The 14228-nt window shown below is 39.5% G+C and overlaps 1 protein-coding gene across 1 annotated transcript; it reads left to right on the top strand.

Moving 5' to 3' along the window:
- The first annotated feature begins 3842 nt into the window (after positions 1-3842).
- Positions 3843-8321, top strand: LOC121050809. Its single transcript, XM_040512020.1, has 5 exons — positions 3843-5050; positions 5568-6275; positions 6407-7197; positions 7311-7388; positions 7884-8321. Exons 1-5 carry the CDS (start codon positions 3913-3915, stop codon positions 8079-8081), a joined length of 2913 nt encoding a protein of 970 aa, XP_040367954.1. The 5' UTR covers positions 3843-3912; the 3' UTR covers positions 8082-8321.
- Positions 8322-14228: the final 5907 nt, after the last annotated feature.

The raw sequence follows: 14228 nt of genomic DNA, 5'->3' as shown, positions 1-14228 counted from the left end.
TTTCCAATTTAGTCCTCTTCTTTTCCATTTTAGCCATTTGTTGACTGCAATTTTGTACGACGTAACTTTTAGCTTGTACAATATTATAATATTAAACGGATTTTCTGATGAACTTTATTACATTTTTTTTTTTTGAAGAGTGAATTAATTGAAACTTTTAACGATTACAATCGTTTAGAATGACATTCTGAAAAACTTTGGGAGCAGACATAAGCCACAAACGGCTTGAAGCTAGAGCTAATCTAGAACAAACCAGAAGGTGTACTACACCAACGGGTAGTTCATGTATAATAAAATACTGCTCTGAATCACTTATAGAGAAACTAACAGAAAACTGAAGATAAATTCTCAGCCTCCGCAAGATAATTACCAACAATGAGACCATTGCCATGACCTGGAGGTTTGGAGACCAAATCATCAGAATCTCTAACTCGGGCATGTAAGAGATCGGTAGATGACTCAATACTATGTTCATCCCAGCACAATTAACACTGCTCGCCAGGCACGCAATTGTGGTACTCACAACGTGATTATACCGAGATCTTTTATAGAATATAGCAATGAACAATCTGCCTGCACGTAAGCACAACACACCCAAAATAATATGAATACATTTGAACAAGCAAGTACCCAAATCACCTCCTGGATCCCAAATCCAAATATGTGAGGAAATCAAGCCCAACCATTGTGCTCTGTCTCGGGCCCAAAGCCAGCCCAGCCGCCAATCCCACAGCCTTAGACTGGGCACCCAATCAAGGTAGGACCAAGCGCCGAAGCAGAGGACCGGTATAGCCGCTGCCCCATGTTGCACCTCCGATCTCCGCACGCCTTGAACCAGCCTGCCCTGCAGCGCCTCCATCCCAGATAGTTCCGTCACCGTCAAAGGATCAAGGTGAGGGCAACCTCGGCCACACAATCTGATCGTCCCCTTCACCGTGCCGACTTAGGTGGTCTACCCTATCGCCGTAGTAGTCGATCAGCCAAAGAAATCATCAATTCCCGTCTGTTGGACCCGATGCAGCACCGATCTGAGGTTGAAGACGAACATCGACTCAGGTCTTCTCCACACAGGCCAATGCTGAAGAGAAACACAAGCAAAGAAACTGCCAGTGCCCTCATCATCACCATCCCACGACGAATAGCCTCGCCACTGCTAAGCGATCAGAGGATCCTCGAAAGGATCACCGCCGCTCTCTGCTCTGCTCAAACCCTAGGGTTTGCTACCATTTACATAGTTGGTATTGGCTAAAAAAAAATTAAAAAAATAAAAAATAAATCAAATATTGTTAACTTTATTACATTTTGATTTTGAAAAATTATATAAAAACAAAAAATTGTTAGAAACTTTGTTATTTCGTCAATTGAAACACACTTTAAAGATCATGCTAATCAACATATGGATGTGTACGTAAATGTTTTTGTTTTTTTCCCTCACTGACCTAGCTCTGCTAGGGTTTGTGAGCCATCGTCCCTAGTGGACGTAGCTCTATACCTTCTCCTATCCATGGATAAATCTGCAGGTCTTGGCCTGATTTTCTTCTCTTTGTTTCCTCTTGTTAGGGCTGGTGTTTTGCTGTGTTCGAGGGTGGTGAGGACAGGTTTGTTTGCCGGTTCTGATCTGGTGGATGAACTGGTGTCTGTCGGCTGCTGGTGGAGATGTGAGGCTGATCGTGGTGGTGGTGTGATTGGCGGTAGCGGCGTTCGATGGGGGGCGCCAGATCTGCTGTTTTGGAAGGCTGGGAATGAGGTCCTTCATTTGGATCTCAACTGCCTGGGTGTGCCTTGGTTGAGGCATAGTGGTCGTGGTGCAGATGGGACTGAGGCTGCTGTGGTGCCGGGTTTGTCTTGCCAGCAATGGAATTGGGGGTTGCACCTCAAGTATCGGGTCTGGGACCGGGGCAAGAGAGTCCGGATCTGGGATCCGGGCGGGTTGGGGGTTTGGGCTCTGACCCACTCTCAATTTTAGGTTTGGCTTCCGACCCAATTTCGCAATTGGGCTTGGTTTCAGGCCCACTCTTTTCCTTGGGATTTTGTTCAACAGTTGGAATGGCATGGGGCCCCTACTCTCTACTGGTACTGGATTGGGGACCCAATGCTATGGTATTTGTTCGTGAAAGATCGTCTGCTAACATGGCCATGTTCTGACACCCTTGGCCGGCTTCGATCTTTAGGTGGGAGAGTGCCTTCATTCCGACGCCAAGTTGATTTTTGTCAATTTGTGCATTGGGGTTCGATGGGTAGTCAAATCACCGACTACTCAATTCACTACACGGCTGCAATCCGTAGTGTAAAATCAACGCTGCGTCTCGACATTGCTGCTCTTACATTTTTAATTCTTTGTATTTCAGATGTAATTTTTGCATCTTTTCCTTTCGCATTGTTTATTTTCTTTTGGGCTAAATACGGGTTACTACCCTGTACTTTGAGTCCGAAATCAATTCAGTCCCAGTAGTTTCAATTTCATCAAAAACACCCCTGAGGTATCAAATTTTGTCTAATCGATCATTCCATTAGCCATCTGTCAATTGGCATCGTTAATCAGCCTATGTGGCGTGCCACGTCAGCTCATGTGGGACCCACCAATCAAGTAAATTTCCAAAAATGCCCTTGACTCTTATCTGACCCAAAACCCTATTACAGCCCCCCAAACCCAATTACCCATATCTTGTTTCGCGACTGACCTCCTAAAACTATCCCAAATCCAGAAATCCTCACTATCGTGCTTTCAAATTGAAAAAATCGAGAAGGCTGATTGAAGGCTCAAAGAAACAAATGCGTCTGCCTTGATTAGAAGAAGATTCGACATGGCCGGCAATGAGATCGAAGTTTGGATACCCAGAAAAACTAAGGGTGGAGATGATATTCCTCGTTACGGTGAGTTTGGTGTTTGGGGTTTTGGATTACAGTTTTGGTTTAAGATTTTGGATTACTGTTTGAAATCTGGTAAATCGAGGTTGGGTTTTTGAAATTTTGAAATTGGGGAAAAAGGATCTGGTGTGTTGGGTTTGAAATCTTCGATATTGGGATTAAAAGGTTTTGGGTGTAGATTTTGTTTGAGGTACAGGGTTTGAAATTTAGGATTCGAAATTTTGATCTGGGGTTTGGAAGGGTTTACGTTTTCTGGACCTAGGTTTGGTTTTAGGGTTTGATATCTTCTTCGGTTTAGGACCTGGTTTTAGGGATTTAGGTAGAATAGAAGTCGGGCAAACTTGAAGAAGTAGGTCCTTATGTAGTGGAAAAATGGTTCAAAGACAAACATGTGTGGAATAGAAAACAATAGTTTCACCATTTCTAGAAAAAATGCTTGCTTTTTTCATTCAATTTGTCTCATTTGATAGACTTGGTGCTTATTCCGATTTTCAGCGACCTTATTATCAATATTATGTAGAATATATTATCAATATTGTTTGTTTGTGTTGGTTGGTGGCTAGGAGATTAAATTATGTTGGTGCGTGTTGGTAGAATGAATGTGAAAGTTGTCTGTTTCTTATCTTTTGGTTGTGGTCCTTGTACTATTGGTTATAGTAATTGTTTATGGCCTTAGGGTGATGGATGTTTTGGTGGATATTGCCCTTTATTATTTGGTAGTATCCACTGAGCTCTTGTATAAGTGGTCCACTTTTGAAGGTTGACTGACAACATTCTTTTTTTCCTGTTTTGTGGTTTCATGCAGAACACCGTGATTACTTTACCATGAAGATTTATCATGGAGGGAACATATTCGGGAACAAGTATGTAGGTGGGAAGATCTCATATTATGATTACGTGGACAAGGATAAGATGTCTTTGACCGAGGTAGATAACATGGAAAAGGGGCTGAACCCAGATTATGGTGGGAGTAGGATAGATTATTGGTTTAGAATAGGTTCAGAAGATGATGCTTTGACCAAGTTAAATTCAGATTTGGATGTGATGACCATGGTGTGTTGTGTACCAGATGAGAGGTTAGTGATTCTATACCTAGATCACATATATGAAGGTGATGAAGACGATAATGAGGAGGATGAGGTGTACATGTATCCAGCTGACTTTGACTTTATGTTTAGTCAGTCTGGATCTACTGGTGTGGTGATTGAAGAGCTCCCTGATGAGCCTAGACAGAAGCCGACCTGTGTGATTGAGGAGATATTTGATGATCCCAAGAAGCTTACTAATGAGACTAGGAAGCCAAAGAGAAGTACTGGCATAGTTATAAAAGAGGTTGATGATTGCACTCTTACGCAAGGCAGCAAGGTTTCTGATGCAAATCCAAAAGAGAAGGGGAAAGGAAAACTGTTTCCTGAGGCTAGGGCAGATGAGGTTAGTGGTTTAGATGAAGAGGGTTTACATGACATAGACATTCTTGACTATATGCAGTCTTTTGGTTGCATGCCTAGTCAAGAAAAGAGAGTTGAAGATGAGTTTGAGGAGGATGATAGTGAAAAGGATGAAGACTACATACCTGCTTTTGAGGATGAGGATTATGATTATGGGATTGTTGATGATGAAGATGAAGTGTTAGATGAACAGAATATAGGGTTGGAGGTTAATGCAATTGGTGAGTGGTTGGGACCAAGCATACATGGAAGTGAAACACATAATGTGGAGTTCGATAGTGGGGCGGAATTTCAAGATAATGAAGAGATGTTTGGAGTTGCAGATTCAGATGAAGAAAGACCTGGGCCAGCTTTGAATTCTGATGGTGAAGAGGATGTCATTTTTCCAGAGTTTAATCCCAAGACAGATATGCAAAATCCAGTTTTCTGTAAAGGGATGATATTTGGCACATCTGCAATTTTGAGAGAGGCTATAAGGGAGAGAGCTATTAGAGATGGTTGGGAGGTCTACTTCATTAAAAATGACAAAACAAGAGTGAGGGCTATATGTAGGGCACAAGATTGTCCATTTGAGCTCTATGCATCTAGAATGCAGCACGAAAGCTCTGTACAGATCAAGACATATGAGCATGAACACAATTGTTCTAGAAAGTTTGAGTCATGCATGTTGAGCGCTAAGTACTTGACCAAGCGCTTCATGGAAAGAATCAAGCTAAACACTGGATGGAAGACAGGTACACTTGATACTTCATTTATATTTTTCAAATTTTCTTCTTATTTTGTAGCAAGGATTGTGTTTTCCATTTGATGATGCTCCGATTATACATTCAAATTTTTTTCTTCTTATTTTGGTGTACTGTTTTCCATTTCAGGATGCTCCTTTGGCCGGCTTTTTTTTTTTTTGCTTCTTATTTTGCAGCAAGGATGTTGGATTTGGATTTCAACTCTGTTTTGGTTTTTTTTTTCTTCTTTTGGTTTACTATTTAGTTTTCCATTTCATGATGCTACTTTTTTTTGTTTTGCTTCTTATTTGGCAGCAAGGTTTCTGCTTTCCCTTTTATGATACTCAAATTATATTTTTTGTTTTGCTTCTTATGTTGTAGTAAGGTTTCTGATTTCCATTTCATGATGCTCAAATTATATTTTTTGTTTTGCTTCTTATGTTGTAGCAAGGTTTGTAATTTCCTTTTGGCTCAGACCATGTCTTCTTATTTTTTGTTTTGCTTCTTATGTTGCTTTGCTTCTTTGTAGAGTCTTTGGCTCAGACCATGTCTTCGGAAGTTAGAGTGAAGGTCTCCAAGCAGATGGCATATAGAGTGAAGAAGGCAGCCATTTTGGCGTTGGAGGGAACAATTAAGGAGCAGTATGCAAGACTTAGAGATTATGGGAATGAGCTGAAAAGGGTGGACCCCTCAACAACCATTGATATTAAGTGTGACTTCAACAACTCTAACAAGGATCCGGTGTTCAAGAGGATGTATATTTGTCATGGAGCTCTGAAAAAAGGATTCAAAGCTGGTTGTAGATCTGTGATTGGCTTGGATGGTTGCCATTTGAGGTCTGCTTTTGGTGGCCAACTATTGATAGCTGTGGGAATAGATGCCAACAACACCACTTGGGTAATTTCCTATGCCATGGTTGAAATGGAGAGCAAAGACAGTTGGATTTGGTTTTTAGAGCTTCTATGCAAGGACCTCAGTATAAGGGAGGATGGAGCAGGTTGGACTTTCATCAGTGATAAGCAAAAAGGGCTTCTCCCTGCTTTTGAAGAGGTTGTGCCATCTGCCCACATTAGATGGTGTGTTAGGCATATGTGGACTAATTTTACCAAGTTATTTCCTGGGAAGGTGTTGAGGGATCAGATGTGGGCTTGTGCAAAGTCAACTACAATTCATTTCTTTACAAAAGAATTGGATGAGATGAAGCTGCTCAATAATGAAGCATACAAATGGATGATGCGTGCGTTTCTGTTTTAATTCCATTCATGATGCTTCATTTATATTTTCTGTTTTGGTGAGCCATTTTGTTGTTTTTTGTTAACATTTTTGTTAACATTGAGATAATGGTAGCCTACTTTTGTTGTATTGCAGATGAGGACAGGCCAGCCAAGCATTGGTGTCGAGCACACTTCAACACATGTTCGAACTGTGACATTATGATCAATAATTTATGTGAGAGCTTCAACAGTTACATATTTGACGCTAGAGGAAAGCCACCTGTTAGTATGTTTGAGGAAATTAGGGGGAAACTTATGAAGAGGATACAGTTGAGAAGGGAAAAGATGCAATCAATGGTGGGAAATATATGCCCCAAGCCGAGAGATATACTAGAAAAGAACAAGGTGAAGGGTGCCGCTGATTGTATTCCAAATCTGAATGGTGGTGACATTTGTGAGGTGGAGAATATTGAAGGCTCAAAGAATGTGGTTGACCTCAATGCAAGAACCTGCACATGCAGAAGGTGGGAATTAAGTGGTGTTCCTTGCAAGCATGCAGTCTCGGCTATATACCATAAGAGGCATAGTCCGGAAGACTATGTTGCTGATTGTTACTTGATCAAGACTTACATGTCTATCTATGACAATCTAATCCAACCTATTAATGGAATGGAGATGTGGAGTAGAAGTGAAGAGGCCTGCATACTTCCTCCACAGTATTCAAGACAGCCCGGAAGGCCAAAAACAGTACGGAGAAGGGATGCATCAGAGAAGTTGGCTGGAAATGGAACAAAGCTTGGAAGAATCCAAAAGTCACTTAAGTGTGGGAACTGTGGAAGAGTTGGCCACAATGTGAAAACATGTCACAGGCATCTTCCTCCAAAGGATAAGAATGCTGCAAATAAGAAGAGGAAGATGAACAGTGGAGATGATTCTTCAACTCAGGTCTTGGTTTACTGTCATTTCACAGCTTTCTGTTTATGTTTCTATTTCAAAAGTTTTAGTTTCTGTTTTCAGTTTTTGGGAAAGCTGATACCTACTTTTTGGAAATTTTGCAGCCTAAACCTGGAAAAAAGCCACCATTGAGTAAAAATGAATTGAGGAAAAAGCATTTACAAGTGGCAGAATATCAAAGGGTATGGAATTTCAAATTTAGCTGGTTAACTTTGTATGTTTTGGTTGCCGAAAAAGTTGTATTGGTATGGATGAGTTGATGAAAAGGTTGTTTGCAAGTTTGGATTGAGGTATTGATATGTTCATGAAAAAGTATGTTGCAGATTTGGATTTCGGTTCATGTATTGTCTTTTAATGGTTTGAAAGTTTGGATTATAATATTGATGTGTTCATGAAAAAGTAGGTTGTAGATTTGGATTTGGGTGCATATGTGTTATCATTTAATATATAGTTTGAAAGTTATTTGGACTATGGTATTGATGTGTTGGTGAACAAGTAGGTTGAAGATTTGGATTTTTGGTGCAGATGTGTTGTAATTTAATAGTTTGAAAGGTGGAACATTTTGTTATTGAAATATTCATGTAAAAGTAGGTTGAAGGTTTCGATTTGAGTGCATATGTGTTGATTTATAAGTAGTCTGATGCATATATGTTTGGTCATTGTTTATGTGAGTATAGAAGAAGATGGCTGAATTGAAGGCATCAAGGAAACAAGGAGCCAAAGCTACTGCTGCCACAACTGCCAAAGCTGCTGCCACATCTACCTCAACAAGCACAAGGCCTCCACCTTCAACCAAAGCATCAAAGGGTCAAGCTCCAATAGCTTCCAAATCATCTCAAAGGACCAGGGACAATTCTAAACGAGGGGGAAAATAGGAAAGAGAAGTAGAATGTCACATTAGCAAGCTCTACCATTTTTTGTCCAACCATGTTTTGTGTAACTTGGTTGGTAGCTCTAATGCCCTTTTTGTTAACATGATTAGAGCTATTTGAAATGCAAACCTATGTTATGTTGCAAACAGATTTGAGCTGCTAAGTCTTTTGGAAATTTAAGAAACTTTCATGTTTCGTATGAATGTTGTTTAATTTTTTATTTTTTTTTGGAATGTTGTTTAATTTATGGCCCTTAATTCTAACTTCAAATGTGTTCCCCTACAAGTTGTGAGTTTTGCGAAGTTGTCTTCCGAAGACAATACCTTATGTTTGATGCTAATCAAGTACATTTCAATTATGGACTATGATTTTTTTTTTTCAAGTGTCCAAGTTTTTGGCGGGAAAATTTAGGGAAAAAAAAAAAGGGGTTTGGGGGGCTGTAATAGGGTTCTGGGTCAGATAAGAGTCAAGGGCATTTTTGGAAATTTACTTGATTGGTGGGTCCCACATGAGCTGACGTGGCACGCCACATAGGCTGATTAACGATGCCAATTGACAGATGGCTAATGGAATGATCGATTAGACAAAATTTGATACCTCAGGGGTGTTTTTGATGAAATTGAAACTACAGGGACTGAATTGATTTCGGACTCAAAGTACAGGGTAGTAACCCGTATTTAGCCCTTTTCTTTTTTATGCCTATTGGCATGGTATCATTGTAACCTTTCAATTTCAATAAAGGACTGACCTCATTTTACTCAAAAAAAAAGATCATGCTAATCACTAATGAGATTAAGAAATAAAAACAATTTGAATAATAAATGAGGTTTATTCCATGGTTTGATACATTGTGAGGTATCAATAAAGCACCCGTAAAATATGATGAAATGTCAAAATAAAAATCCTGTTAAAATATTAATAATATTTTATTTTGAAAATTTGCCGTACCATATTTTAACTATTCCTAAGAGCATGGTTTTTACAACGTGTTTCAATTAATAGAACACAAAACTTTACAAGTATCCCCCATACCAACCCCCCTCCCCCGCGCCAATTGAGGAATACACTCTTCGGTAACAGATTTAATAAAAAAATATTGCTTTGTGAGTTGTGAGTTCTATCAATTCAAAAAGTGTTTAAAAAGTCATTATTTGAGAGTGAAAAGGTTTTGGTGAAAGAGAAGATCATGTTTGAAGAGACACCCTTCGGTAACAGATTTATTAAAAAAATATTACTTTGTGAGTTGTGAGTTCTATCAATTCAAAATGTGCTTGAAAAATCATTATTTGAGAGTGAAGGTTTTGGTGAAAGATAAGAACATGTTTGAAGAGTGCTATAGTCTACTGTTTTTGATAAAAATAATGGTTTTAGACATTTTTTTAGACACACACCTTCCATCAGGTAGGTAGCAGCATATGGTGAAGGGTATCTTCTTCAGAAGAAGCTCCTTCATAACGATCTAAGAGCATCTCCAACGGATTATTCAAAAATCATGTGTCAAATTTGAATTTGAAGGATGAATTGTCATGGTCATTTTTGACAATTTTTTGATCCAACAGATTAGTTATATTTATATATTATTTTATTATTTTTTGAAATTTTTATAACAAAAAGAAAACTATTTTTTTTTCTCTTTCTTCTTTATCTCTTCTGATTCGTTCTTCTTCTTCTTTGGGTTTTTTTCTTCTTCTTGATGGGCAACAAGCCAACAACAGATTGAGCCGCTTGGGTGTTGGTCTGCAAGAAAAGGATTCAACTTTTCTTCTTTATCTCTTCTGATCTTCGTTCTTCCTCTTCTTTGGATTTCTTTGTTCTTCTTTGATGGGCAACAAGCCAACATGACTTGATTTCTCAACTTGGGTGTTGGTCTGCAGGAAATGATTCGACTTTTCTTCTTTATCTCTTTTGATCTTCGTTCTTCTTCTTCTTTGGGTTTCTTTTTTCTTCTTTGATGGGCAACAAGCCAACAATAGATGACTTGATTTCTCAGCATGGGTGTTGGTGTGCAGGAAAAGGATTCGACTTTTAATATTGGCTTTATATGGCTTGATTTCTCTCATCAGTCTTTGTTGATAGAGCAGTGGTTAATCTCTTTCTTTCATCATCAACAGATGCCCAGATTCTAAGAACAGATCTGAGTAGGAAGAAAGAGAGAAGAAAAGGAAGAAGGAGAAGAAGAGAAGGACTCGGCATTAAAAAATGAAAAGAAACAATTTGACAGAGTTGTGAGATCTGTCAAATTTGACAGTGAGAATTGGAATGTCAAATCCACGTAGGATTTGACAGATCTGTTGGACCATTTTCAGCTTTCATTTGTTGCCGTTGAGTCTCCACCGTGTCATTTGACAGAACAGTTGGAGATGGTCTAAGCAGTTCAAAATTGAAATGATTAAACTTGCTTAGCATATACCAAGAATGATTTCTGTATCCATTGGTGTGCAAACAATTAGAACTCTCACAAGTCAGATTATATGCCATATTCCCTTTACATTTTGCAACTTCAAGAAATTACTAATCAAGTTCCCAGAAAAAAAAAAATAGTCAAATTACTAGTATGCTTTGTCTATCTTGCAGCACAACACATGGATGAAGGTATACGTGAATGTCAACACATTCTTAGAAAGGAATCTTCTCTGGAGACAGAAAAGGCCATTAAAAGGAGAAGGAAAACCATGAAAATTGCAAAATGCATCCCTTACTATTCGGGTATGAAAGTGCATTTGAAAGAAAGACATAGTCCTTGTCTAAATAAGCAAAGACTTAGAAATTCAGATTCGCTATAACTTCAGCCTTAAGTTGTTATAAGCATTACATTAGTCATGTTTTATGCATTACACGTCATACCATGTACAATGAGATACGAGCAGTATAATGCACATACTAACTACGTACACACAATTTATGGTACTTCTCACATTATACAAGACATAACCAGCCAACAATTTAAGTTTTACTGAGGAAAAATTATTAAATTAGTACCAGAACCAAAAAAAAAAAAAAAAAACCAAAGACATGCCATAGTAAAGTGCCAGCTCAATAATTAGACTCCAGGATCATTCCAACAATGTGGTGGAAAATATAAGCAAATGTCATCTCATTCTTTGATAGAAAGAATGCCAGGGGAAGAATCTACCCTGGAGGCAAAAAAAGCCAGGAAAAGGAGAAGAAGAAGAATGATTTAAATGCAAAAGTATTATTTTCATGTTTGAGAGTGCCTTTGAAACAACTACATATCCCTTATCTAAGTAAGCAAAGACTTAAGACGTTTACACTCTATTAACTTCTAGAGTCTTAAGACTGAAGTTGTTATATGCATTACGTTAGTCATGATTTATGTATTACACATCATACCATGTACAATGAGATGCTGGCAGTACAATACACAGACTCGCTGCACAGAGTTTCTCTCACGTTATGCAACACATAGGCATCCAAAATTTTTGTTTTTCTGATACAAACTATTAAAGAAGTACCAGAGCAAAACAATAACCGAAGAGTATGCAAGCTAGTTTTGCATATGCCATGGTAGTTTGTGACCTTGATAATTACCACTCTGGCATTCAAAACAGGATCATTGTAGCAGCAAATCAAGTTTTGGGAATGAGGTAACTATGCCTTTCCAAGCTATGACGTACATTATCAGACTTAGACTAAATAATCCAGGCATTCAATCCAGCATAGAGTCAAAGAGAGTAAGAACTTGGGAAATATTGAGAGAATGAATTGTCTGATATTTAATTACAGAGCACCAAACCACGTACAAATTAGTCAAATTACTAGTATGCTTTGTCTATATTGCAGCACAACACATGGATGAAGGTATACGTGAATTGTATAGAAGATCCTGAAAAATTACATACATAGGATAGAAGGTTACAGAGCATTTAGACTCAGTGTTCAACTGTGGGACAGATATCAAGTGATGAGATAAGTCAGGCACATATAACACATTATGAAGTTCTAAAGTGGGAGTAAGACGCACTGACCCTGACCCTAACACAGGAAAAGTCTCACCATTGGAATTAGTGACATAGGATACTGGTGGGAAAGACAATTCAGTAAAATACGATTTGTCATAAGTCATATGATCGGAAGCACCAGAATCAATAATCCATGTATCAGAACCAACAAAGTGAGAAACCTTTAAAGCCATACCAATCTTACCACGACCAGCTATAGAGGCTGTAGGAGTAACTCCACCTGCTATATAATGATCTTGTCCAGCCACGCCATAGAAATCTGGTTCTTGGACCAATTGAACAGCAGCTGCTTTTGCCTTAGGACGATAACCTTGCTTTTTAGGTTTGAGGTGCGGATTCAGCTTCCAGCAAGTCTCCTAAACATGCCAAGGTCGGTGCAATAAGAACACTGAGGACGAGAACGGTTGGTGAAGCCTGGTGGAGGTCCTTGCTGATGAACTGGTACTGATTTCTGCTGCTGAAGAAAAGGTGCTGGTGCTTGAATAGCTAGGCTAGATACTTCAACTTGCGCCTGTTTGAGACTTTCCTGCTGAGACTCATCCTTACGAATGTATGTGAAAGCTGTGGTCAAGCTAGGAGGATCTGGCATTCTAAGCAACTCTCCCTTGGCACTGCTATGCTTCTCATCAAGCCCTCTTAGGAATACATGAACCCTTTCTAGCTCCTTCTCCTTCTGGTACCACATAAGATCTTCCTGATTCTTGATCTTGCAAGGACGCTTCTGATCAATTTCAGCCCATATATTCTTCAGCTTGGTGAAATACACAGCTACTGGTTGCCCATGCTGTTGCATACTTACTGCTTTACACATCAATTCATGAACCTGTATAAAATCGGACTCGTTGGTATACAAATCCCCCAACGTCTTCCATATTGTTTCAGCAGTCTCACATTCTTCCACCAACTGTAGCACATCTTCGTCATGGCTTTGAATAAGAGAGCCATCACAGATCCATCATCATCCTCCCACTTAGCATAAGTGGCTGCATCTTCCTCACTAGGAGCTTTGATTGTCCCAGTCACGTGCCCCATCTTGTGTATGCCACGAAGATGGACAGACATAATCTTCTTCCATGTTCGAAAATTGGTACCATTGAGTTTTGGACCTCCAAAAGAACCCCCGTCTGAATTTCGGACAGAAACCTCAATCTTTTGGACCTCATTGATCTTAGAACCCTGTCCTTCACTTCCATCACCACCCATCGCAACACTATAGTAGCAGTAATCACACAATCACAGAATATGCAGGGGAACAGACAGAAGACTCAAAGAGAAAGATTATAATAAAACGTGTAGATTTTTTTTTTTTTTTTTTGAGAACCTGTTGCATGGATCGGGTTGATGCAAGGGTCGGGTTGACTTGTTGCCGAGGTGACTCCTTGGTTGCAGAAGAAGCCGCCGGTCTGGTAATCACAGAACAACGCCGGTCAGGTAATCAAGAGAGGACGACGCTGGTCTGGATTGATGAACGGAGCCGACGCCGATCTGGGGCTGAAGCCGACGCCAACTAGGCAAGAGAACGCTGACTGAATCGAGAGAAGCGACGAGTGGGCAAGAGAGCGCAGACTGGGCAAGAGGAGCGACGACGTCGACTGGGCAAGAGCAGCGATGGTGGTCTTGGGCTGAAGATGAGGCCAGCTGAACTCTGAACTAGAGGAGCGACGGTGATCTGTTGGATTGACACAAGGTCGGTCTCTAAAGAGACGAAGACCTGTCTTGATTAATAGTAGAAGACGAAAAAAAACAAACCCAAACAAAGGGGTTTAGCTATGTATCAATTCCTCGGATCGAGGAAAAGAAAAGAAACTAAGGAGACAAAGTCCTTTTGGATCTTTTCTCTGATACCAAGTCAAAGAGAGTAAGAACTTGGGAAATATTGAGAGAATGAATTGTTTGATATTTAATTACACCCATCATGTGGTGTATATAAACAGATTACAATTGTACTACAACGTATTAGAACTACTGTACTACACAACATGTACAAGGTAAGTAGTTATAACAATATATTCCCTTGTAGTCTATTCCTAATAGAGGATGATGACTCACACTAACACATAGCTCTATGAGGGCATACGTCTAGTGTGTCAGTCTCTCCTTCCAACTCAACCATACCAGGGCATTCATACTGCTCATTAAAACTTAAAACTTTTAATGGGTAACCAACATT

The sequence above is a fragment of the Rosa chinensis genome, chromosome 7 (genome assembly GCF_002994745.2).
Source record: "Rosa chinensis cultivar Old Blush chromosome 7, RchiOBHm-V2, whole genome shotgun sequence".
Classification (NCBI taxonomy): Eukaryota; Viridiplantae; Streptophyta; class Magnoliopsida; order Rosales; family Rosaceae; genus Rosa; species Rosa chinensis.
Note: the sequence above shows the minus strand (reverse complement) of the source record. Positions and strands in the feature narration are given on the sequence as shown.

Excerpts from the sequence above, each read along its gene's own strand:
- LOC121050809 (XM_040512020.1), top strand. The coding sequence starts at position 3,913 with ATGACCATGGTGTGTTGTGTACCAGATGAGAGGTTAGTGATTCTATAC. Across the intron at positions 5,051-5,567 it reads AAACACTGGATGGAAGACAG|AGTCTTTGGCTCAGACCATG; the intron begins GTACACTTGATA and ends GCTTCTTTGTAG. Across the intron at positions 7,389-7,883 it reads AAGTGGCAGAATATCAAAGG|AAGAAGATGGCTGAATTGAA; the intron begins GTATGGAATTTC and ends ATGTGAGTATAG.